Raw genomic sequence first — 27,895 nt, 5'->3', positions numbered from 1 at the left:
ACACCCAGCAATGGCTTTATTTTTGCCTACTATTATATAAATGATGGGACTTAGAAAATAAAAACCAAATCACATTTTCAATATAAACAGAAATAGACCAGCTAGAAATATTTCAGTTTATTTAACTTGTTAAGTAGCGTATGACTTTTCATCTAGTAGTACCAGAGAGTGGACTGTTTTGATTAACTACCTGGTGCTTAATGAACACAGCTTTTACAAAGGTTCTTAAAGAGACTCATACAGGAGGGCCAAGCCCAAGGAAGCAAATAAAAAGCACACATTTTAAACAAAGATTATACAAAAAATTATGCACACTCTATATTCCCTTTTTGATAATGTTAGAAAGTGCAGATCTGAAAAAGGTAACAATTTCTATTTACAACACTAATCAATACATCAATATGTGAGGAACAGAACTGCATTGATTTGTCCCCTCAAGTCCCTGGTTTCTGCCTTTAACTTTAACAGACACTCACCTGGGATTGATTAACAAACAGGATAGAAATCAATTCCCAAGCATAAGGGAAAGGAGACAGGAAAATTATTATGAAACCAGATCAAGGCTAGAGTTCCAAACACTTCCATTTTATTAAAATTAGTCAGCCTCATCAGCCGATTTAATTAGTAGAGGAAATTTTCTAAAAACAAGTGCAAAAAGGTTGTCTCAAGCTTGTCTCTGAGACTACATTGGGGGGGGGGGGGAGGAAGAGGAGTTTGCCAGGAAATCCTTTTACAGACAGGCCAAGTGGTGAAAAGAATGACTCAGCAAGGCACCCAAATTTAACATGACCCTCAAAAGATACAAGCCCTTGACCCCTGTTCCCAGTATTTTCAAAATTGAACAACACCTCTCTGTTGTTATAGGTGTCTAAATGACTTTTCTAGTAGATCTAGAATGAGAGGCAAATCAGGAAACCAGAAAAGCAAGGCCCGTTCCCGTGGGACCCCCAAAAGCAGAGCATACTTGCTTCCTTAAGTAGAAAATTTAAAGTGGTATTTATGCTTAATATTCTTCAGTATTAGTTGAAAGAAGTTACAATTGCCCAGGGTTGTAAACAAGGGATTTTTTATTGTGAAGAACTTAACACAGAAGGAAAACATTCTAGGGGTGTGATCATTCAAACTTACTTGCCCTCTTTCTCCCCCCACCCCACCCACATTTTAAATATTGACTAGGCTACTGAGTCACCTGCCTGGAGCAGCAAAGAAAACCAAATTCTTTATGAATGGCTGTAGATTTGGGAACCACATGGTATAGTCATACACAAAGATTGAAGACAGCCACATCATCCTCCATAGAAAACTAGTGCATGCAATTAACTCTTCCATATCATAAACCCCAACAACTATGCAGGAAGGAAGGGAGAAATAGTAATTGGTCTGACAGCTGCTAGACAAAGGTTAGTAGATACTTCACGTTTTACCTCAGAAAGCTAGATTTGTGATCTGTACTTCGAATTAAATTTGGCAATCATACTGTATTGCCATCTCTTAACACTTCACGCTATATATAAAAAAAATAAAACCGGCATGCAGGCAAAAAAAAGGGGAGGGGGACTGCTAAAGAGAAAAAAAAATGGCAGCAGGAACTGGTCTGAATTTAAACCAACAGGAAAAGAGACATCAAGCAGGTTGGAATAGCTTGTTCTAACCCCTTTGTCCTCAATCCTCTACATCAATCATAGTAAAGTCACCACAGTAGAATTTGATCTTCTGTCTTGCTTCCACCAGAACAGAAAAAAAGTGGGGAGGGGAAGAACTAAAGTTCCTTTCCACATAAGGCACAGGACAAAATAAACCCCATTTACATACTCAAGGCGAATGAGTTTTTTGCTGATGCAAAATATGGTGATTTAAGCACAGTGTTCATAATAAAACCCCACTGTTGTACAAAATAAACTGTTAATGCTAGGTTTTATTCTTGTACAGTTTGCGGACTGGAGCTGAAATGGTCGCTCTACATTTTAATGTTAAGACTGGGCTATAATACAACCAGAGTGTGGCATTGAGTTCAGCTGGTACATTAAAAATAACGTCAGACATGATTTTAATACAGTTTGTTTCAAGAAAATTATAGTCAGTGAGCTCTCCCTAACAGAAGAACAAAGGAAAGGTGGAGCCATGTTAAGATGAGGAGAAAAATATTTAAGGTTAAAAATGGGCAAAGTGGTTTATTCCACAGCAAGAAGAGGAGGGGTGATGGGTGGTGCTTGGTGAGAGGAACACATTCAGCAGCACTTGGTCTTCCAGCCTGTCACACCACCTCCACTGCTGATATCTACATTTTCACTGTTGGGCTCTTTTACAGGGGTCTGCAATAAAGAAGCAATGTAAGAGTTAAGCCAAATTTCACAATCATAGGAGCCATACTCACTGTTCAGCAGAGCAACAAAGTTGAATCCACAATTAGTGCAAGTAGTCCTCGACTTACAACAGTTCATTTAGTGACCACTCAGTTACAATGGCACTGAAAAAACGTGACTTATGACCATTCGTCACAGTTACAACCTTTGTAGCATCCCCATGATCAAGTGATCAAAATTCAGATGCTTTGCAACTGGTTCATACTTACGACCATTGTTGTGTCCCAAAGTCATGTGATCACCTTTTGATAAGCAAAGTCAATGGGGAAGTCAGATTGACTTAACTGGGTTACTAACTTATCAACTGCAGTGAATCACTTAACAACTGTGGCAAGACAGGTCGTAAAATGAGGCAAAACTCACTTAACAACAGAAATTTGGGCTCAATTGTGGTCATAAGTCGAGGACTACCTGTTGTAGTAAAGCAAAAAAATTAACAGAAATTCAACTTTTTAAGTACATAAAACCAGACAGATAAGTACTTTTAAGTAGTACTTTTAATACTTTTAAGTACTTATTAAGTACTTTTAATACTTTTAATAAGTAATTACTATTCAGCTACACTTTCATTTTTATGGGACTTCGGAAAATGCCATTACTTTGTATTAGTGTGTATCACCCCAATTCTGAAGTTAGTTTGTATTGGTGGAATGGTGTCTCCCATTTATTTATGTAAATTATACCAGGTTATTTGAGGAATTGTCTCTTCCCAATTACATGTACATATTTCAACGGGGTATGCTATGGGTGCTGTCTACTAAAGAGCTCCACCAGACATATGACTTTTATGCTGTTGCTCTTGCCCTCTAGAACATTATTCCCCCTGAGGTGACTTAGCTCTATCTCTGTTGGCCTTCTGGAAAGCCCTTAAAACTGGATTCTTTCGTCAATCTTGGAAGGGCATCCCATGGTGAATTTACAAAGTGGCTGTACAGTCAAATGTACAGTCCTGCAATGTTAGGCTTTGTTTTTGAATGTACGTTTGAGTGTGTTAGTTTTTTGTCATTACGTGTATACTGTCCAGAGTCACCATTCATGAGATGGGGAGTTATATACATTTGTTAAATAACATAAAATACATTTTAAACTTTAATATGGCTACTCTTGGGTATTATAACCCTAGTGCCTTACAAACAACAACAAAACAGAAAGGATAAAATCAACACAGAAATTCCTAATGCCCCCTAAAGACAACTTCATATCCAGCAGACAACTTTCTTGGGTCCATTATCCCAAAGCTTTTATGAAAAACCGTGTCTGCACTTTAATAAATAAATGAGCATTTATGTTTTTGACTCATTTGTTTAATCAGGTTCTCTTTATCTAGTTTGAGGAACTGTGAGGATAATCAGATCATGTTTTAAGTTATATTTATGCAGAAACACTGAGAATTGCAAAGGGTTCACAAACTTCATAGCCCCAACGATTTGGTCACTTCTTTTAGAGCAGTGGTTCCCAACATGGGTCCCATGCTCCACAGGGGGGCAATTTGATTTTTAATGGGGGCAACTGGAACCTTGTTTAAACCAAGTCAATGGCCTTTTAGGCTTCCTCCATGTGAGTAGTCCACTTTTTGAATAGTAAGAATTATATGTCACGAAGAGGGGGGGGGGTGTCAAGATTTTAGAGATGCTTATGTTGGGCATGGCCAAAAAAAGATTGGGAACCACTGTTTTAGAGTAATGGGCTGAAACTCTTCCCAGAATGCAGACATGGTCTCCCCTGCTCTTCATGTTTTACCAATGACATTCTAGTATGCATGGTAGTTATTGGGAAGACTGATGCTACTATTAAGTCAGGATCTCAAACCATATTCAGTATTTTAATGTTCCTGCCACCCCATTTTCTGCTAAAGATTGCAGTTACCTTTCGAAGAATGTCTTCTGCTAACGTGAGGAATGCCTTCTCAATGTTTATATTTGCTTTTGCACTAGTTTCGAAAAACCTAATACCATGCTCCCTTGCAATCTAGGCCAAAAGGGGGAAAAAAACTGTTAGGCTTGTTACAAATGCTTCTGGAAAATGATACACATCAGCAAGTTCTCAGACATACTGTCAAAAGCACACTTAAAAAAAAAAATCCTAATCCAAACACATTAAAAGATGATTTGCAAAATTAGCAGAACAACTTCTAAGTCTGTCCCAAAGTATATATAACAAAATAACACATTTTAAAAACATTTTAGCAAAGCATAATTCATATATGTACAATTTAAAATGCTAGTTAAATAATAGATTATGTTCTCACAGGAATATAAAGCTCTCTCAGACTCTGAGAAAACAGACTTTTTACTCAGTCAATTGTAAAATTTTATACAGAAGAACATCATATCTCAGAACTTTTAAAAAATCAAAATCAAACCAACATTCCAAATTGGGGGAAACCCTTCAGCAATAAATGCAGATTTCTAACACCAGGACTGTAAAGTATTCCATATTTTTATTAAATAGAAGTTTTAAAATATTCAGACTATTGATTACTAAAAATTACAGCAGTTTCTTATAAAGCGAGAAATACATAAAATGGTCATGGTAACTTTAAGATAAACACATTACAATTAACCCTATTCCCATATAATATGATCACATTAATCTAGTAGGATTCAGCCTCACTAAACATACCAATATCTTTTAGCCACCAAAAGAATGCTGACCATTGGCCTAAAGGAAACTTAAGACTTACTTTCCTCTATTATCTGCACTACCAATGCAGAAAATTGCTGAAATGGTACTTACCTGTTCACCTTTTGCTTTAGGTACCACTCTTTTGTCATCCATATCACATTTGTTTCCTAAAAGCATTCTCTCCACATCTTCGTTAGCATGCTAGGGTGCAATCAGAGAATGGTATTTTATATTTCTGTACAGCATTCTATTAACCACCCTATGAAAGTTAAGTTCAGAGGCCATGAGTGAAATTTACAACCCCTTCCCTTTCATTTTTGGGGCTTGAGTGGTTGTTATTTTAAGTAAATAGGTAATTAAATCTATTAAGGATCAAAATCAGAAAATAATGGTACTCAATTATAAAGAATATAATAATATACACTAAAGTTATATAGACGCTTTGCCAAGATGGATATGCTTCAAATTATATTTTTTTATTGAGACAATTTTACTGTGATCCTGTACACGTCTAGAATTGGTGAAATCTATGATATAATAAATTAATACAAACTGGGAAACAGTGTGACTTGGAGGTGATTGGATAGGATATTGTATCTTAACTGCATCTGCATCAGGCTAAAAAATGTACTATATTTTGGCTGGATAGTTTACTTAGTTTATTATAAATAAAATTTATCCTGCCAAAACACAGTTCTAAAAGACAGTCCTATCAGCCACTTCCTTAATAGTTACTATTAATTGTGATTACTAAGACTTAGCCTACAAAATCATTCCCCATTTATCCCTCATTGTTTTGAGACAGTAATTACTCAAGTCTTGGCCATCATTTGTGATTTACGATGTAAAATCTCTGAAAATTCAAGCTGCAAATTTAAATATGAAGATTACTAGTATATGTAATATTTAATACTAGTTTTGAGGAAAATGGTTGTTATTTACTCCAAAAAGCAAGATTGCCTCAAAGGATACTATTATGCCTAATATCTTTTAAGAACCAAGATTGGCCTGTGATAGATTGTAAAAGATTACTTTCTTTACCCTCACATACCTAACTCTGTGACAACATCCCCTTATTCCCATTTCCTCTTGATTTTACTCTTTTTGTACCTTGAAATTAATTATCTTGGGAAACGAAATGGCATATAAATGCATTAAGTACTGTACATGATATAATTAATTCTTACATATCTAAAGTCTGTAAAAAGCAACAACAAAAGAATGCTGACACATTCTGTATAAATGCTCAAATTTTAGGCAGATGGCATTTAAATCCCCTGGGATCATGTATAGTGTCAAATTCTTTCCAGTTCTTCTGTAATAAGCAGGCATCCATCTGAACACATCAGGACCACATTTTTCCCCAAAAAATGAAAAGTCAGGAATGAAAAGGTATTTAGTTAATCTCTTTGCAGGCACTGGTTTTGCACCAATCCACACTAAACTGCTTACCTCATCTATGTTTCTAAGCCATTTGCTGATGTTTTCAAAGCTTTTGGCATTGGTGATATCATACACTAGCATGATTCCCATGGCACCTCTATAGTAGGAGGTGGTGATGGTATGGAATCGCTCTTGTCCTGCTGTGTCCCTGTAAAGAAAAGCAATGAAACACTGAAGAGTCTAACAAAATGGGTGAAAAATATTGGTAGGGGAGAAAATGAGTAACCAAAATCTGTCATAACACCTAGATCAGGGGTCGGCAACCTTAAACACTCAAAGAGCCACTTGGACCTGTTTCCTACAGGAAAAAAAAAACACACTGGGAGCCACAAAACCTGGGTAGGCGTGGCCAACTCAATGTTACTCACTCCCATCCAGGAACATGACCACGTAGCCACGCCTACCCAGCCAGAAAACTATTTTCTATGTCTTTCGCCCCCTTCTGTATCTCTGTATTTCTCTCTCTTCCCCCTCTCTATGTATCACTCTGTCTGTGTCTCTTTGTCTCCCTCTCTCTCTCTCTCTCTCTCTCTCCCCCTCCCACCATCCCTTCAGGTGACCATCCTCCTCCTCCTCCCCCCTCCTCTCATAACTCCCTGGCAGCTGTGGCTGAGCCGGGAGTGTTTGCACGCACAGGGAGACTCCAGCCTGAAGTGGCAGGAAGCGAAGGCAGGCTTATGTGCAAATGTGACACGAAGGCAGGTACAGGGCAGCTTCGCTCCTGGACTCTCCGGCGACCCTCTTCCCCATCCTCCTCTCAGGACACCCAGGACAGCTGTGGCTGAGCCAGGAGCGTGTGCACGCGCAAGGAGTCCCTCCTCAAGCAAGCGCCAAAGCTCAGGAAAAGCGCCCATGGGACAGGCAGCGGCTCGCTTACACAGGGTTTCTCCATGAGTGTGCACACTCCCAGCTCAGACACAGCCGGCCAGGGGGTTACAAGAGGAGGGCGGGGGAGGAAAGTGCAGTAGCGAAGATGCCCTGTACCTGCCTTCACGCCACATTTATGCGTAAGGCAGCCTTCACTTCTTGCCCCTTAAGGCTGGAGTCCAAAAAAGAAATAAGAGGGGTGGGACGAACCAGTGATGGGACAGGTAGCTGCGGCAGAGGGCCCAAAGAGCCGCTTGTGGCTCCGGAGCTGCAGGTTGCCGAACCCTGACCTAGATAATTTTCAGTTTCGACACTTTTTGGTAGAAATAACTTGTACAACGTATTTATTTATTTATCCAACTTTTATGGCTGCTCATGTTGCAAAAAGCAACTCTGGGAGGCATACAACAATCAAGTAAAGCAACAAATAAATATAAGTATAATTATATAAATAAAAACAATTAATTATTAAAAATTTAAATTCTATGAACTACAAAGTGAATATCCACAGTGGAGCCATGTAAAAAATGTATCTGGTTCCCTGGGACCTCCAGGCCTGGTGACATAGCTAGGTCTTAAGGGACTTCTGGAACATTAACAGGGATGGAACTATCCAACTTCAGGGGTAGGTGGAGGTGGGGAGAATGTTCTGCAAACGTTTTACTAACTTTACAATTATAGTGATTCAGTTAACAACTGTGCAAGAAAGATCACAAAATGGGGCAAAGACTACTTAACAATTCTGTTGCTTAGCAATGGAAATTTTGAGCTCAGTTGTGTTACCTGTACTTTGTACAACTGATGCAGTAACTGCTGCGATAACAATTTTTCCCACGTACCATAATATATTCCAATCTCCTAATTTAATTTTTTTTAAAAATAGTTTACAACTTAGGAAGGTGCTTTATGCTTTAGGTATGAGAGCTGAGAGCTAAAGAAGCTTCTTGGATGAGAAGTGAAACCTTTTCAGAGAAAAACCAGAAAATCCAGTTGCCTCTTCAAAAAGCACCTTTGGGACAAGCATGACCCAGATGACTGAGAATCTCCATAGACATTCAGTCCCAATTAGTGTTGTTAAACAAAGAGTTACTGTAATCCACTGAAAGAATAGCATTTGGAATATAATGCTATTTGTTAATGATTTCTAATTAAATTATAATTAACATTCAATTTGCACTGAGTGTGATTTCTCTAGAATGGCTAGCTGCAAAATATATAGGTTGTAACATTGCTTATGTTCCTTTTATATACATTTGTGGGAGAAGAGGACTTTTGAGAATATTCAGTTTTTCTTGATCTCTATAGTTGCCATCATTTTTTATATTACATTATATTGTAACCACTAAACCAATTCTTTTCTTTTTCAAAATCAAGGATTTAAATTTTTTTTTGTTCATATTGATGTAGCTGCCCATCTCACAAAATGTAACTCTGGATGGTGTACAAAAAACACCCCTCAGACCATAAAATAAACAAAAACTTTCCAAAATTAAAAAAGCCATCAATGTTATTATTAAAAGACTAGGAGAGAGGATTCAGTATTATAGGCAATGTAGTCACTTCATTAGTACATATGATATAGGTAGTCCTCAAATTACGACCATAACTGAGCCTGGAATTACAGTTAAAGTCATGTTGGTTGTTGTCAACATGTGACTGATCTGATTCTATGATTTTTTTTGTGGTAATCTTTAAACAAATCACCATGATGAAATAATGATGTATCTTGATTAGGTGGATAATAAGCAGACAAGCCAAATGTAGCTAATAAAATTCACAATTTTGAATGTCAAAATGTTTGATTAGTCACTTACCATATCTGTAGCTTTATCTTCTTTCCTTGCAATTCAACTGTTTTGATCTTGAAATCTATCCCTACAAAGTAAAATAAAACAAGTAAATCAACAAAGAGGCATGAAAACATCCACACAAATACAGTATATCTGAGAAGTATAAACATAAATATCAAATAACCTTATAGAAAAGATTATTTTGATTTTTTTCCCCTGCCACAGGAAAACTATATTTGGGCTGCTCCTTTGTGCATTTCATTATAATTACTGTATTTTTTGGTGTATAAGAAGCACCGAAGTATAAGACGCACCTTAATTTTGGGGGAGGCAAACAAGAAAAAAAGAATTCTACCTCTGCCTACCAGCATAAGGTGACGCTGCTTTAAGCTGCCCTCCTCCTGCTGCTGCTGCAAGCAAGAGGTGCCTCAGAGACTCGGCTGGGAAAGAGGGCATCGATTGCTGAGAATTTTTTTTCCGGAAATTTTATCAGGGTGCTCCTGCGATCCACAGGGACTACTCGCTTTCCCCGAAGAGACCCCTCACATGCTGTCAGAGCACAGCCTGAGAAACGAACCTCTTCGGGAGGGTCTGGGGGTGGGAGAATCTGTCTGGCGGCTTCGGCAAACAAGGCGGGCCCCACGGTTTGCAGCTGCTTCCCCCTTTGGCCGCCCAGCGGGCAGCTCAGGGCAGACAATGGCCCCAATGACTTCACTCCCCAGCAATGTGATGAGCCGCCGCCACCACCTAAGCCCTCTCCGTACCTGTGAGCCCCTAAAGCAAAACGTCCCTCTTTTCCAGCATCGCTGCCCGTTAGGCCGATGCAATTCACAGAGCTGCGTTTCAGGCAGTGGCCGGTTTCCCTCCAATGTGCTTTGTTGAACCAGCAAGGAAAGCATTTTCAGGTGGCAGCGCCAGCCGCACTTTTTGGATCCGGGGAGGAAAACGCTTTGCATAGCATAGCAGGGAATGGGGTTGGGGTTAGGGTAGGCAGGCACCACGCTTGACACTGTCAAGTGGGTCTTGGAGGATGTGGCTGACTACTTCTACAAGAGAAATGGGGGAGGACCCAGGCTGACAGGTGGGGGGCGCCTTTCTGGACGATGCCGGCTTTGCTCTTTCCTCAGTGAAAGCCCTCTGCAAGGACTGCATGGTGGAGAGGTGCTGGGTGCTGTGGCTGAAGAGCCAGTTTAGCGAGTACTACAAAGCCATCTGCAACCTCCTCAAAACAGCTTGATGGTGGAGATCTTATCCAGGGCAGCCTGAGGGGGCGGGCAGAGGGCCAAAGCATCAGAATCCCCAGCTCCTCCGCCTCTCCTCCTCCAACATCGACCACGGCACGTGCAGTTAAGAGCATGCATCTTCCCCCTCCCCTTCAAACAACCTGAAAGTCTTTCCTCCCTGGTTCCCCAAAGCACTTTCCTTTGCATAGCATAGCAGGGAATGGGGGCGGGGTTAGGGTAGGCAGGCACCACGTGGGAAGGCAGCTTAGGCAGGCAAGCCGCCCAGGAGGTGAGGAGTGATTGGGCAGGGCGAGTAAGCAGCGACCGGGCGACTGGTTTGGGAGTGTGGCCAGCCAGCGGTCGCTACTGGTTCAGCGACCCAGGCCAAATTACTGCTACCGGTTCACCTGAACCGGTGAAAATCGGTAGAAACCCACCACTGTCTGGAATGCAGCCTCTCCCTATGGCATTCCATTGTAAGTGTTCTTATTTTAAAGTGCATTATATTTTCAAAACAAAATGTGGAGTAGGGAATGACAATTGATCAAGTAATTTTAACTGATGTTTATATTATTGTCTAATATTTCTTTCTACATAACTGATTTTTCCCTGGGCTAAAAATGCCTCTTAAGAATTCCCCATATATTTCATCAACATATTCTTTTATCATGTAGCATAAATTAAATACCAGTCACTGGATTTGAAAAAACATAATACAATTTATATTAATTGAACCCGGCGCCAATATTTTTTAAAAAAAATATGTTAATGCTGATTTGCAAGCATTGATAAAATTACTTGAATGCATGTAAAAATATAAATGGTTATATTCACTAAAGGAAAAAGAATTTGTCTGCTACATATATCTCATAGCCAAATTGTGAGATTCTGAATTGTTTGAGGGGCTGGGAAAAATTAAGTGTAGAAACCAGGCCATTTTTTTCTCCTCAATGTAACAGAAATAAAATTAAAAATTAAAATTAAATTTAAAAAAATTAAATTAAATTAAAAATAAAAATAAAAATTAACAATAAAACAAGCCATTTCACAACTAAATTTTAATGGTATGATTTAAGGTGCTAGCTAAGCCAAATACCTAGCCAAATTCAGGAACTGTCCATTCATGACTTATATTAATATGAGATTATTAGTTATCTTAAAAAGGTAAATGTAAAAGTTCCCCTCGCACATATGTGCTAGTCGTTCCCAACTCTAGGGGGCGGTGCTCATCTCAGTTTCAAAGCGGAAGAGCCAGCGCTGTCCGAAGACGTCTCCGTGATAATGTGGCCGGCATGACTAAACATCAAAGGCGCATGGAACACTGTTACCTTCCCACCAAAGGTGGTCCCTATTTTTCCACTTGCATTTTTTACGTACTTTCGAACTGCTAGGTTGGCAGAAGTTGGGACAAGTAACGGGAGCTCATCCCATTACACGGCACTAGGGATTCGAACCACTGAACTGCTGACCTTTCGATCGATAAGACAGCATCTTAGCCACTGAGCTTAGCTTAGGCTAAACCAAACTGTTAAAACCAAAATGGTGTTGCTATTTTAGAAAGATCATGATTTTATTTTGTGAATTATTTTCAAATTGAAACTGAAAGTCTGATCTGACAGTATTAGAAAAAATCTGAAAATGGGAAGTATCAACTATGCCTGTGCCATCTTTATTTGGGAGTATTAAATTTAGGCTTGATACAAAACTAGTTCAAAACAATGGAACAGGTTTTGACTGGAAATTAACTTTGAGATTAATATGCAACACCTTTTTGTAATATCCAAGATGATATTTCAGAGTCATGAATGTCCAAATGTGATTTCCAGTCAAAACCTATTCTATTCAGGTTTTACAAAAGTTATTAACATTTTGTTCCACCAAGTTTTGCTCTTTCACCAAAATGTGGGATGTATAGGACATACACAAGCCAGCCTAAGCTTATGACGCTCATATCAATGCCAAAATGTTGCTTTAGTCATCAAGTCCAAAATTCATATGTATATCAGTCACCTCCAACTCTGCATGATCTGAGAAATAATTTGAAGCTGAGTAAGTAAAAATTATTTCTTGCAGTTTTGTTTTTTGTAATTGATATAAATATCTGACAGAAGTACTGTACAATAATTTTCAGTTTACGTTATAACACATCAGGAATAAGTCTTGGAAAGTAAGAAGTAATAAAGTAAATATTGGTATTTTAAATTTCTAAAACTATATTAACATTACATCAAATTATAAATTACTTGGAATTTATTCCTAATGCTTATTAACATTGAAAGTTGCCCTGACAATAGTCTAGAAATCCAATACACTGGATTAAAACTACATTGGTAAAATGTTCTAGATATTAAATGCTGCTTATTAAATGCAATTAATAGTATTGTTTCAAGAATTTAAGATCTGTGATTCTCACTAATAAGAACACTTTTCATTGTGGATATCCCAAATACACATTTTTCTTCTTTTTTATGTAAAAAAATAAATACCAAATTCATAAACTGATAAGCTATATTTGGAACTACCCTTATAGATACACACAAATTAACTCTCAGGACTACACAAGAAGTTATACTGAAGCATGCAACCACATACAGAATATAATATGGTAGATGCTTCAGAGTAGATTGGTTTATGCAGGAAATGCAGATATCTTCATTTCAATCAACAAGCATTCATATTCAAAATAAAATAAAATGACTTATTATAGATAAAATTGCCTAGAATTCTGACTGTTTTGCAAAGTAACATGATATGACAATTATCAAGAGTCATCAAGTAAAATAAGGAAAAGGAGTGGGGAAGTACAAAATGGGAGAAAATCAAATTTTAATTTTAGGTTTCATTTTACCCTAAGGACTTTGAAAGATTCTCCACGATTTTTAATAAGCAGACTTTATTTTTATATCTGATGGAAAAAATAGCAGCCATATGAGGTTCAGAGAGTTAATATAATTAATTAGGGTATATAAATTCTACTGCACCAATATAGTGTCAGAATAAATAGGAAAAGGCACAGTAGTTATCCATGTTTGAAGGAACAATACAAAACCTAGGCCTGATTAAATATCAAACAGCATCTTGAGATGGAATTTAACAAGAAACATTCTTTAATAGTGAGTTTAGTTAAAAGACTGAGTATGAGCTGACAGTGTTTAAACAGACAAATGTATAGACAAATTTATACTTGTTGCACATTTTGTGATTTTGCCTCTTAAAAAATAAGTTTCCTCATTTATGCTTACAGCCTGGAAATCCTAAATCAGAAATTAAATTGCTACATCAAGCCAAAATAATCTTCATCTCTAGTCAGAAAATTACCAACATCTGAAGTTTGCTGACAAACTCAATAAATTTGAGTTGAGCAATAAAATACTGCCACTGAACGAAGTAACAGCTATAATATGGTTTGTTTTTAGTTTCTGTTATATCATACAACAGACTTAACCATAATAGCCTAGCTTCAGACATAACATGGAGAATAGATTGTGCAGCCCACTTCGGATCTTAAGATATCAGTATGCAATGTCAGTAAAGCAGCTAACATTTCCCATTGCTCTGCTCATGGCCAAAAGATAAGAAAATTCTAGACTGTAAATTTACATTCTAATAGACATTTTTTTTTTAATATGTATTTATATGTATTTTAACTGCCTGTGAACCGCCCTGAGTCCTTAGGGAGATAGGGCGGTATATAAATTTGAAAAATAATAATAATAATAATAATAACAGAAAAATTATGAATGAAGTGCCAGAATCAATTCCTAGAGCATTATTAGAGGAAGCTTTGGAGTGTGTCTGATCAAACATTAGTACGAGCCCACAGGTAGTCTTCAGGTTACTACTCTTTCAGCGATTGTTACGCTGTACTGAAGTTACGAAGGTACTGAATGAGGAGCCTCATGACTGGTCCCCAAAGTTGCATCCATTGCATTTCTGCAATCACATAGTCAATTTGGTTGCTTGGTAACCAGCTTGTATTTTATGATGGTTGCAGTATACCGTGTGATTCCCAATGTTCCCTGCCAGCTTCCCACAATCAAAGTAAATGGGGAAGCTGGCAGATGGGTGCAAGAGCCTTTTCACTCACCCACTTGCCCTGTACTCCACAGTGCCTACCTATGAAACTTGCCTGCAGTTCTCCCCCACTGGCGTGTTTACCAGGGACTTCTACTTTTTCCCATATGAATTAATGCAAGATCCTTGCTTAATGGATGCAGTGATATGGTCTTTATAACCGTATGTATCAAATATGAACATATTATGACAATACTTCATCATCTACACAAGCTGCCTGTTCGTTTCCAGACTGTTTAGCACCAGGTTACCTGAAGGAGTTCCTCATATATATATATAAAGTGTGATGTAAGTGTGACACTTTAGTGTTATTTTTGCACCAGGTGAAGACCTTTCATTTTCTCAGCTTTTTAAACTGGTTTCTAATTTAAAAAAAGAAGATATTTTTTGAGTGACTGCCTTGCTGCTGTTTAGTCTGTCTGGTGTTTTCTTCCTACATTTTATTTGATATTATTGATATGGTTTTATTTAAATTGAATTAATTTCTCTCATTATAAACTGCCCAGAAAGTTTCAGTAAATGGCTAGCTTAAAATTTGTAACATATGCTTGTTCGTTTGCACTCTCACAAACTAATACAGTCCATAGTACTTTTTCCTACAACAGCAGTTCTCAACCTGTGGGTCGGGACCCCGTAGAGGATTGAATGACGATTTGCCAGGGGTCGTCTAAAACCATCGGAAATATGGGAAGTATACTTGCGAGTCGAAGAATCGTGCTCCAATGGTTGACTCCACAAGCCAGCTGCAGGCTCTTCAAATCGCTAGCCGAATTCGGTTTCAGGCGCGATGAATTAAAAAAGAGAGAAATCTTTGCTCTGATGTCTCCCTCTCAATCGCTCAATCCTCCCTCCCAATCGCTAGCCTAATCTGGCTTCAGGCGCGATAAACTTAATAGGGGAGGAGTCTCCGCTTTAATGCCTCCGTCCTCAAGGCAATCGCAAGCAGTTCAGATTGCTAGCCAATACGGTTTCAGGCACGATAAATTCAAAACGAAAAAATGTTTATGGTTGGGGTCGCCACATCGTGGGGAATTGTATTAAAGGGGTCGCAGCACTATAAAGGTTGAGAACCACTGTCCTACAAGGATGCTTTAACTTTTGTTAAATATCTTTGATGCAGATTTTTTTTTTCTGTTGCATTTCAATGGTTTATCCAGGCAGAGAAGGGATTTTTCCTTGCTCATTCTACCAAGTATAAACCAGTAATATTCTGGCAGACAGCCTAGAAGAATGGAAAATCTGCAGATGAACCTTTAAACAGGGGAGTGTGGAGGTCATGTTTCCGGAGATCTTCAAAATCATATTTAATATGATTATTCAATACAAATTTGAAGGTTGATTTTAAAACTTTTTAAAAGTAACTCATTAATGGACTGACAAATTAATATTTTCTGCTAGGATCTCCTCTTGCTCTTCTCTGGAGAAGATCATCAATTGAAATGGTTGTGTCCTATATGAGACACCAAAAATCCAAGTCACTTTCAATCAGAATTCCCTAGGACAAATGGTAGTTCTATTTTCTCTCTCTCCAGGCTCCAGAGCCTTTCTAGGAGATTGGGAAGGGCAAAAACAGCCTCTCCCCCCCACCGAGGCCCTCCAGATAACTTCTGGTAGGACCGGAAGGACCGTTTTTTTGCTCTCCCCAACCTCCAGAGCCTTTCACATCCTCCTGGCACACGATGGCCTGGAGTCCAGAAGTCAGCAAATGGGCGTTTGTTGCCTCTGGAGGGCATCCGAGGGAGAGTGGGGAAGGCCATTTTCGCCCTCCCCAAGCTCCTAGAAAGACTTTGGAGCCTCAGGAAGAGCAAAGAACAGGCCTACTGTGCCCACCGTGCCAGGACCTGGGGGGTAGCATGCGCACGCACAGGGCACATAGAATTATGGGTGTGGACATGCGTGTGTGCAACCCCCCCCTCGCTCCTGGCACACATTGGCAAAAAGGTTAGCCATCACTGTGCTAGGCGTTCCCAACTCTAGGGGGTGGTGCTCATCTCCATTTCAAAGCCGAAGGGCCAGCACTGTCTGAAGATGTCTCCATGGTCATGTGGCCGGCATGACTAAATGCCATAGGCACATAGAACAAAAGTGGTCCCTATTTTTCTACTTGCATTTTTTACATACTGTCGAACTGCTAGGTTGGCAGAAGTTGGGACAAGTAACGGGATATCACCCTGTTACGTGGCACTAGGGATTCCAACTGCTGAACTGCTGACCTTTCGATCAACAAGCTCAGCATCTTAGCCATTGAGCCACCGTGTTTACTACTAGATTATTTATTACTAGATGACCCCCCAAAAATACGCATTTTCAGTAGCTCTTTACTGTCATCTAATGACTAGCAATAGCAATTAGCAATTGCACTTAGACTAATATACCTTTACACCATTCTCCGGGCAATTTACAATGTCAGCATACTGTTCCCAACAATCCAGGTCCTCATTTTACCGACCTCAGAGCATGGAAGGCTGAGTCAACCATAAGCCCAACATGATCGAATTCCAGAGTTAGCCCGCAATACTGCATTTTGATCACTGCGACACCAGGGCTCCTGTACAGGAGGATTGTAACCACTGCAGTAATAGGGCTCCTCTATCAGTTTTGAATTTCACTGGGTTATTTTACATCTGGGGCATATGAAATCATTTCAGATCCTATGAATTCAATTCTATATTGCCCAAGCCATAGCCAACTCAGAATAGGAACGTATTTTATTTCTTGTCCCCAGTATTGATTATCCAACTTTAAAATGTTGATACTAATCTGCCTTCATCTTAAATGAGCCACAGTGGCACAGTGATTAGAATGCAGTACTGCAGGCTTCTTCTGCTGATCACTGGCTGCCAACAGTTTGGCAGATCGAATCTCACCAGGCTCAAGGTTGACTCAGCCTTCCATTCTTCCGAGGTCGGTAAAATGAGGACCCAGATTGTTGGGGGTAATATGCTGACTCTGTAAACTGCTTAGAGAGGGCTGTAAAGCACTATGAAGCAGTATATAAGTCTAAGTACTATTGCTATTGCTATTTTGCACTTTTAAGAGTCAAATAGGAAGGACAAAAATCCTATAATGTGCTCCAATTTAAATGAATAAAATACCCTTATTTCGCAAATAACAGACCTCCTACTAGAATTAACAGAAAGTTAGACTTAAAAGTTCACACTAAATCACAAATGGTTTCAGCAACATTAAATAAAAAACAAACCAAATTATGTCTAAATATGTTGTGTGAAACAGATAAAAATTTAGTAAAATCTTGAAGCTATCCCAAAGGTGCTTTTTCAAGAGGCAACTGGACCTCCTGGTTTTCCTTTGAAGATGTTTCACTTCTTATCCAAGAAGCTTCTTCAGCTCTGGCTGCATGGTGGGGAAAAAGCACCTTTGGGACAACCATGACCTGGATGACTAAGAATCTCCATAGACAAATTCGAGCTATTTATTTTATTTATTTATTTATTTATTCGATTTTTTATACCGCCCTTCTCCCGAAGGACTCAGGGCGGTGTACAGCCAAAAATAAAAACAAACAATACAATATACAATTTAAAATACAAATTAAAAAACTTATTTTATAATTGGCCTAAAAAACTTTAAAATATATAAAACTAAACCCCATTAAAATTAATAATAGATAATTTAAAATCAATAAAATTTAAGCCAGCCCCGCGCGAATGAAAAGATGTGTCTTCAGTTCGCAGCGGAAGGTCCGAAGGTCAGGTATTTGGCGTAAACCCGGGGGAAGCTCGTTCCAGAGTGTGGGAGCCCCCACAGAGAAGGACCTTCCCCTGGGGGCCGCCAGCCGACATTGCTTGGCGGACGGCACCCTGAGAAGTCCCTCTCTGTGAGAGCGTACGGGTCGGTGGGAGGCATGCGGTAACAGCAGGCGGTCCCGTAAGTAGCTATAATAATCATAAGCTCTAAAGTGCAAATCACACTGTTAGATTTTCATACAGTGTATTCTTCATTAATCATTAAGTTATTTGGCATCATGCGTGAAACAAATTATGAGAATTTCTAAATTACATTTCACTGGTTAGTGTTAACAAATCAAATAACTTATTCAATTAACTTGATTAAAAAATATCAGAGCATACTGGAATATATGAAACCAGCCACTATATAGTTTAATAAGATTTTTAATTTTGTTATGGTATTTTAAATGGTTTTTTTGTATTATTGTCGTTTTATTTGCTGTACATCGCCCTGAGTCTTCGGAGAAGGGCGGTATAAAAATGTGAATAATAAATAAATAAATATATTCAATAGATGCCATGGCTCTTCAAAAATACTTTTTTCTATTCATCCACTATTCATGAACACAATAGATTCTCATTTACATCATTTTCTTCAATTCTTCACATTCTGCATGTTGCTATAATGTATTTAATTTCTTTTGCCATAGTACTGAATGTCAGATTAGTTCTTTCCAAACAAAGATTGCCTCTGCTTCAACTCCCACCCAATTTCTGCTCTTTTGGTTGCTTTGCATTCTACCGCCATCCACCTGAGACACCTCTAGTTGAACATCCCTGGTTTTTTCCTGCTACTGCTGACGAAGTGTGCCAGCTCAGGCAGCTGCTAGCCCTTTGAAAGGCCAAAAGGGCGGGGGGGGGAGATAGGAAGATAAGGGGAGTTGAAGCACAAGCTATGGTCCTAAATTTGGATGGGCTGCCAATCACCCAAATTTTGATTATGTGACTGCAGGTGTATTACAACAGAAATAACCTCAAGAACTGGCCATAACTACCATTTATTTAGTGCCATCATGACTTTGAACAATTGCCAAATAAATGATTTTTAAGCAAAGACTACTTGTATAGGATTGTTCTTTTTCCTCACCTTCTTGCTAGATTCACAAATCTTGCTAAATTCAAATAGACTTTTTTTCCTCTGGAGATGCTCTTTTATTCTGAACTTTGAGGGAAGAATGAGATGTAGTTGATGATATGGTATTTCCAGAGGAGGTAGCCATCTTCCATATTTATTAATTAAAAAGCAGGAAGTACCTCATTGTCAAAATGTTATCTTGCCATAAAATTCTAGCAAAATGATCTGGGCACAGCAGCCTTCATGGCAAACAGTGATATCATCACACATACACCATGTATGTACTCTCGTCACAACAGTGGATGTATGTATGTAATTGTCGCATTTATGTGATGACATTACATGAATCTTTCATCATTGCCTTTCACCCAGACAACAATGTCTAGGCATGGTCTACAGATTGCAAATGTGGGGCATGAGATCTATAAACTGCCTGCCCCGTTCTAACATATAGTATTGTTTGATTTTACTTACCACATGATATATGGACCCAACTAGTGTGGTTTATTATGGTCAGAACGCTTTGTGAACTCAGTTATTGATCTGCTATACCTGAAAGGGTTTGCATAAGCATATTTTCCTTATTTGACTTTAACCGAGACCATATTTGATCCAAAAATAAAAAAAACCCTTTAAAGCTTGTGGTTATCAAGCATATTGGCCCAGGAAGACACTAACAAAGGTGATTCAGAATGAGTTCCAGCATACAGTATTCCAGATCTACATATTCTCCTCACTGCTCCTTCTTTTCATGAGAGTGAAAATCATGACTTTAGACAAACTATTTCTGTACTACCTTCAAACTTAGAGAGCAATGATTTATTAAAAAACAAAACAAAAAACAAACAAATGAATGAATTTAGATTACAGTCATTCAAATTAATACTAAGTGACTAACAAGAAATGAATAAAATGCTATCAGGAAAACAACCATTCCGATTTAGCAGATGTAAATGCATACAATCTTTTCCATATAGCTCAAAGTACAAAGTTTAAAATAATGATTTATGGACCACAGTTTTCAATCTAGTGCTACAAATCCCACCAGTTTACTGGTACTTAGCTTGAAGAAATCCTACTAACAGAATAGTTATTTGCAGTCAACCCCTTTGCTAATCAAGACAACAGATACTCTTTCTTCACAATTTTATTTATTTATAAAATTTATTGGCTGCCCATCTTACCACAGGGCAACTCTGGGTGGACTGTGCTAACATCCAATTTATCACAACTCTCAGCCTAGTTTTCTTGATAAATGTAGGTGGGGGAAGGATTTTGTCTCAAAATTGCTGCCAGCACCTTATAAGTGCAATACTTAATAGTATTTGCAAAGGGTTACTTACAGTACATATGAAATCTAAATAAAGCTCCAGTCATATACACCAACTATACTGTATTAGTAATGAGAAAAATCCCTGGTACCGTGTTTCCCTGAAAATAAGACCCTGTCTTATATTTTTTGAACCCCGAAATAAGCACTTGGCCTTATTTTCGGGGAGGTCTTATTATTTTGGGGCATGTGGAGCAAGATGGGGCTCCTCGTGCCGTCTTGCCTGATTTCCAGCTCTGCGTTTAAATATTTTTAGGGAGGGCTTATTTTAGAGCATGCACTCAAAAGCCCAATTGGGCTTATTATCAGGGAATATCTTATTTTCAGGGAAACAGGGTAGCTAACAAGCTAGTTTATATCATAATTAAAATAACTGTTGAACAGCAGGGCATTTACATTATAAACATATAACATTAGTTGTCATTAAAAAGCATTAAGTAAATGATGCATGTAAAATAAACCTCCATACCCAAACCTTCCAGAGGTGTACCTATGACACTTTCTTTTAGTAACTCTCCAGTAAAGCATGACCAACGCCTTAACAGTAATAGATCATAACCCAAGATACATGGGTTGAAAATAACTTCTCTGGACTCCAACATAAAAGGTATTACTTGATAATATAGTACAATATGGGGAATCCTTGATTATGTTCAATTTTGCTTTTGAAGTCCAACTTTCCGCTCTATCAGGGAATCTATGATGACTTGGATATTTTAGCACTGGAAGATATTTATAGCAATCCTAGCTGGGACACAGAAAGCATCTCCTTCCTCTCAGCATTTACTTTTCAAACAGGAGCAGGACCACAACTAAAAATAACACTGTCCCAAATCATTGGCAAGCTAAATGATGTGCCAGAAACTTAATTTTGAAGATCCAATGTCACCCTGAAATAAAGTGTCAACCATTGTATTAAATTAATACATCTGAAAGATGTATTGAAAACTACAGCACTTCTAAACATTTCCCCAACTAAAACATTACGAGACTGTTAAAACTTGCTAAGGGCTTTTAAACATAGTAAAGTCTGAATGTATTCCTTGTGGAATACTTGACCAATGGAGGTGAGAAGTGCACCCACCCTTCTGGCCTTCTTGAAGGGCATTAAAACTTGGCATTGTTGGTTTGCTTGAGGCCCCAAAGGGGCTGCTCACTGCTGGAGGTGGTTGACGACCTCATCTTTGTAACATCCATCTCTTGGTTCCTGTTTTTTAGAGTTTTAACCTTTTTAATTTAGTTTTAAAATTTGTAACTGTTTTTTTATTTTTATTTTTATGATCTGTAAGCCACCTAGAATTGCCTTACTGGGGAGATGATGACATATAAATTTAATAAATAAATAAAATAAATAAGCTGACAAATACCCAAAAACTAGACTGGAATGTTTACTAAATGATATTTAACAAGATAGTAAAGGCAGGTGGGAGATTCTCTGTGTTAATAATAAGAGTTTCTATTTATTAAATAAGTATATAAGAGCATTTAATTCAATAGCTTTGGACAAAGTACAATAATAAAAACATTATTAAAAAAGCTAAAAAAAACTAGAGACCTTCTGAAGAAGCAAAAAATATTCTAAAACATCACAGCACATAAGATCTGCCAGTCAGTCTAACGTAAGGCCTGTGGGAAAAGCCAAGTTTCAAGGGCCCTTTTAAACACACTCAGGTAGAGGTTAGACCAGGGTTACCTAAGTCAATAGATGTCTGGGAATCAATAAGTGGTTGATAAATAATAGACAGTTGATGGGGTTCAATTAATCTTTCAGGTCTCTGTAAAGCTGCACACCAGTTCCTAGTCCTTAAGATGAGGTGGTTAGAAGCAACACAGTTTTGACTGGTCAGTCAGCAGTGGAAATAGCCTCAAGCTGTCCCTGTTACGATGTTTTGGGGTTGAGGAACAATCTAAAACTTCACTGAGTTAATGAGCTTGAATAAGAATTTGGGGACTCCTGTGCTAGACAAAGGAAATACTAAAGAGCAGGTGCTCTTATAAAGAACACACATTACAGATCCTCAGCATGACACTACAAGTACAAGACTGGAATTTCCATCCCTAAATGATGTAGTCGCAAAGCACAATGTCAGGTGACTGCATTGCTTAGTGACAGCAATTCCTGCAGTACATTTTACCATTGTTAAGAGAAGATGATGGGTTGTTAAGTAAACACCTTGTAACATCCTACTGGCTTCGAACAACCAAAGTCAGTCGGAAGATTGGCAGGAAATTTTAAGTCCCAGGTGGCTCACAGGCAAGCCTGAAGGCAGGTAAGCGGCTGCTGCCGGGTGGGAAAGGATGCACAAGTATCAGTAAAGGCGTGGCATGAATATGGCAGGACTTGGGATAATTGCTGCCAGATGAGAGAGGAACTATTAGGGTGCATGAGTGGTGGGGAGACACAGTGTGAGTACAGTGGGGTTTGGGGTGTCAGCTGCCACGTGGGGGAGGATGTGTAAGTGGCCAGAGAGGTCTGACGCAAGCACAGTGAGGCCCGAGGAGTGTACACAGACAGGGGAGACTTAACCTAGCAGTTTGTGACCTTCCCTGCTAGCTTCTCTATTGATTTGCTTGTGTGAAGCCAGCAAGGAAGGTTGCAAATCATAATCCTGTGTTCACAGGATACTACAATGTTGCAAGTACAAGCTGGTTGGCAAGGAGCAAGATCACAAGAATTTTGCTACAGATGGAAGTTTGAGAACCAGCTACAGTCACCACTTTCAGAGCCAGCATAACTTTAGACAGTCACTGAATGAGTGGTCATTAATTGAGGACTATTTGTATCATGCTGCAAAACTCAGAGATAGAATGTTTTTAAACAACTATTCCAATCTTACCAGATGAACTTAGTATTACTAAACTTTATGCCAGGGTGTCAAACTCAATTTCATTGAGGGCCACATCAGAGTTGTGTTTGACCGTGGGAGGGCTGGGTGTGGGAAGCGTGGCTAGGGGTCATGGCCAATTCGACATCACTCGTATTGAGGGTGCCTATGGCGGCCCAGGCACTCTGCCAGTAAAAACAGGCCCTCGAGCTCCGTTTTCACCTACAACAGCCTCCTGCAACCCTCTGCCAGCTAAAATGGGCTTCTGTGCTCCATTTTCACCTATGGCAGCTTCCTGCAACCCTCTGCCAGCAAAAATGGAGCTCCATTTTTGTTGGCAGAGGCACTGTGGGCCGGTCCTTTGCTGCTTCCAGGGCAGCCCCACGGGCCAGGTCTATGCAGCCACATACAGATAGACCTATGACAGATTGACTTATGGCTATAATTGAGCCCTTAAAATGATTGTAAGTTGTCCCAGTCATTAAGTGGGTCACTATATGACCATGCCTGTTTTTACTATCTTTTTTGTGGCAGTCACAATGAACCCATTTCAGGCAAAGATCGTTTTTTGCTTGAAACTGGAAGAAAACCCATTTCCAGCAATAAATAAATTAAAAAATAAATAAATTGCAGTCATGTGATCACAAGAATTGCAGTCATGTGATGCTGCAAATGCTGGTAAATGTGGATTGATTGCCAAATACCCAAAATGCATGTCACTGCTATAGAGTGTATGTGTGGTTGTCAGAGCTTTGAAACCAGGTTGTAAGTAGTAATGAGGAGGTCTGTCATAACTTTGGATACTAAGATAGTTTTCAACTTACAGCTGGTTGTTCATTCAAAGTTACAAAGGCCTTGGAAAAGGTACATTACAGCTTACAAAGTCCTTCTGGAACTGGTAAAACATTGTTTCCCCCATAATCATATTACCAATTTTTTGGACACTTGGCAATCAGCTTGCATTTATGAATGACTACAGCACCCTGTAGTCACATGACTGCGATTTGTGATTTTTTTTGCCAGTTTCCAGCAAACAAAATGAATTTGTTTAATGACTGATTCACTATAAAAATGGTAAAAAAATAAAATCAGGTGCTTGACTTACAATGGCAATAACTTAGAATTGAAATTCCAGTCCCAATTATGGTTTTAAGTCAAGGAATACCTATAAGTAGTAAATTTAAATTTTAAACTAGAAAAATAAATATTAGAGATTATATTTAATGTCTAAAACAATAAAGGTCTGTCTGTATAGCAGCAATCAGTTGTAAAATATCTATGTTAACTCTAAAAAACAAACTGCCAACTTTTATGCATCTCATTAAGAATTTTTTTTTTCAGTGAAAGCTTCTGGTAATAAAACTATTAGATCAAAAGTCACTACATATTACATTATTTAAATTATTTAAATTTACATCTAAATTAACAGGAACATGCATATTATAATAGTTCAATAGTTTTACGTATCAGTGTACATAATACATGGATCGACTCTAAGATGGCTTCTTCTTAGAACTTTGAAAAACATCCTAAACCTATAGATTTTCTTACAGAACAAACAATTCTATTCACTATATGCAAACTTGAGGAAATCGAACATTAACTTCTGCCACTAATAAAAGTAAAGTCTTTCCTCAGTTAGCTCTTTCAGAAAAGAAATTTATCTCAATGAAAATTATATACCAGTCGTGAATAAATATGATTATTTGCCATTCTACATGTCAAATAAACACTGTTTTTCAATGTTAATGTCTAGCCGTGAATTTAAATGAGAATATCTAATATGATGTTCAAGGAGTCTTTATAATTAAAACAGTATGTATAAAGCAGTTTTTGACATAAGATATTTTGGATTCAAAAACAAAAAATCCTTAAGAGTATGTATGGACACGAACATAGCACTCTGTGTGTACTATGTATGTAACTCTGTGAACCAAAGATGTCTTTTCTTGGGTCTAACTGCAATCAATCTTGCATGTAATCATAAGAAAAGGCATGGCTGTTTTAAGGAGCTACAGGTAGGTGCTATATTCATGCCCTAAATGAATTCAGAAGCCCCTTTTTCCCTTTGAATGGGAAGAGCTGCACAGTCCTACAATGTTTACTTTCATATTCAGCTGAAAATCCCCAGCACTGATGATAAACTGCAGCAGTGACTAGCAAATGATACTACCAACCTACACTTGTAATTTGACATCTTTGGAATATTTTGCTAAATTATTTTGGAATTATCTTTATTATTTGGAATTAAATTATCTTTGGAATATTTTGCTAAATTAAAGTATACAAAGCAAAACACAATGAATAATTTTAATATGTTCGATTCAATTGAATTCCTTTTAGGAATCTGAAGTATCTATATAGAGGTTTCTGCATCCTCAGCATTAACAGAGATATGTAGTAAAGCTGGAGAATACAGCTTTCATCCAAAACTCATGATTTAATCTTACAGAATGGTTAGAGAATCTGCCTAAGCCACAATATTTTTTTAAAATTGGGAGTTTTCATAAACCAATGATCTATTTCCAGACACGAAAACTTTTAGAACTCTCAAAGAACAGCCACTGAAGTCCAGCACTGAAATAAAACAAAAACTGTTTCACACATTTCTAGATTTCCAGAAATCACTACCACCTCTTTCATAGAGGAATTTCTTTCCTCCAAACATCAGAAACTGACAGTAGGGCAACAGCCATTAAGCTGGATACATGGATCAACTAGATGTTCATTTGGGACATAGAGTAGCAGTTAAATGTATATAACAAATATGAACAAAGAAATCAGGCACAAAGGACAGATATATATTTAAGAAAACAAGTATGAACAAGCAGTATCAACACTAGGGGGTGTGGGAGAAATAGAAAACCTTGGATGATGTTGAGGTCACTCCCAGGAATGAATGTGGCATTGGTTAGGTACAGTGGTATAAAGCTATATACTCCACTAAAAACATGAAAGAAATGGAGTATGCAGTACTGATGTTAGCAGAAGGACCAAAGGGTGCTATTGATCATTATGCTACAGTTAGCATAATGTATTAAAAACATTTTTGCTTTCCTTTTCAAAAGGCCAGGGCTATTTGAATAAGCACTGCCCACTGTGCTGCTGGAATGACAGCTAACCCTTTTTTTTTTCTTAATGGAAGGCAGAGATTGCAAAATATCAACCCAATATAGAAGTAAAAAGAAAATTCAGCAGCTACATTACCAAAAAACAAAGAATATTCCAGAATGGATTGTAGTCTGAAAAATAGGTGAAAGGTGGATAATCCTACATTCAAAACTGAAAACTATAATGAGACAGAGAACAGGAACAAAGGATGCCTAGACAAGGTATTTGGGGTGGGGTTACCTCATAAAATAAACTTCCTCAATCTAACAACCCAAAACTCTCATCATCTTTTGCCCTTATTGGCATTGGAAGAATAATTTTGGGGGGGTTGGGGGGGGGAGAATGGAACCGAGATTTCTACAGGCGCGCCTTCATCGCCACAAGAAAAAAGAAAAAACGAAAGAATGGAGGAGAAAATACAAATGTTACATAGGAAGAGCATAAAAGAGACTCTTCCTGAGGAAAGTCGGAGCATTTATATATATATATATATATTTTTAAAAAAGCCGCGGGCGCAATACTTGGCACTCCCAACTCTCGCTCACCGATGGTGGAGATGAACGTGGTGTTAAAAGCATCATCGGAGAACCGGAAAAGCACGCAGGTCTTGCCAACGCCCGAGTCGCCGATCAGCAGCAGCTTGAAGAGCAGGTCGTAGGTTTTCTTCGCCATGGGGGCCCCCCCGCGCCGCGCGCCACTTCCTCGCCAGGCTCTGCCTCAGCAGGCGCCGCCGCCGCCGCCGCCTTGGGCCCTCCGAGACCCCTCCGTACTACAACGCACAAGGCCGGGCTCCGCGGCGGTGGCGAAGGAGGAGGCGGCAAGCTGAGGGAGGGAAGGGGAGGCACAAAATGGCTGCCTTGGTGACAGCGGGCCGGGCAGGGCAGGCAGCAGCTTTAGGGACTCGGCTCCCGGGCAGAACTACCTCACGGGTGAACAGCGGCGCTCGACTTCATGCCCCTCGGCTCCCTCCTCAGGCGAGCGCTTCTCGGTTTCCTTAGTCAGTCACGCTCCGGACGGGAGCAGGCCGTACGCACGCACAGCCGGGCCGAGGGATTCAGTGGACGGGTGGGGCGGGGTTACGCTCACGCAAAGGATGAGGAAGGGCGCGGGAGCGCGCACGCTGATTTGGCGGCCGCTCCCTTTCTTGCAGACAAGAAGTTGCTCCCTGACGTCAAAGGATGTGAACGGACCGAGGGCCAACCCTTCCGCATGCGCAGATGAATTGGCGAGTTGCTACACACCACAGGAGACCGTTCTACGCCTGCGTGAGGCGGACTGCTGTTCCACGCACGGAGGGGCGACGTCTCCAATCGTCGTAGAGCGACGTGACGCAAATGTCCAGGGAAACGCGCGGAGCTTAGAAAAACGGAAGGGGGATTTTTTTGTCGTCGTCGTTGCTGTTGTTTCGCTCCCAAAATGA

General features: G+C 39.0%; 1 protein-coding gene across 1 annotated transcript; it reads right to left on the bottom strand.

Moving 5' to 3' along the window:
* Nucleotides 1-102: 102 nt before the first annotated feature.
* On the bottom strand, nucleotides 103-27,895 carry RAB10 (RAB10, member RAS oncogene family). The gene is made up of 6 exons (XM_058164707.1): nucleotides 27,021-27,895; nucleotides 9,113-9,173; nucleotides 6,441-6,579; nucleotides 5,100-5,189; nucleotides 4,230-4,331; nucleotides 103-2,312 (listed from the first exon to the last, which is right to left on the bottom strand). The coding sequence occupies exons 1-6, from the start codon at nucleotides 27,145-27,147 to the stop codon at nucleotides 2,229-2,231; spliced, it is 603 nt and encodes a 200-aa protein (XP_058020690.1). The 5' UTR covers nucleotides 27,148-27,895; the 3' UTR covers nucleotides 103-2,228.

Source organism: Ahaetulla prasina, chromosome 1 (assembly GCF_028640845.1).
Source record: "Ahaetulla prasina isolate Xishuangbanna chromosome 1, ASM2864084v1, whole genome shotgun sequence".
Taxonomy (NCBI): Eukaryota; Metazoa; Chordata; class Lepidosauria; order Squamata; family Colubridae; genus Ahaetulla; species Ahaetulla prasina.
Note: the sequence above shows the minus strand (reverse complement) of the source record. Positions and strands in the feature narration are given on the sequence as shown.

Excerpts from the sequence above, each read along its gene's own strand:
- RAB10 (XM_058164707.1), bottom strand. The coding sequence starts at position 27,147 with ATGGCGAAGAAAACCTACGACCTGCTCTTCAAGCTGCTGCTGATCGGC. Across the intron at positions 9,174-27,020 it reads CACGTTCATCTCCACCATCG|GGATAGATTTCAAGATCAAA; the intron begins GTGAGCGAGAGT and ends TTTACTTTGTAG. Across the intron at positions 6,580-9,112 it reads AAGATAAAGCTACAGATATG|GGACACAGCAGGACAAGAGC; the intron begins GTAAGTGACTAA and ends TTTTCTTTACAG.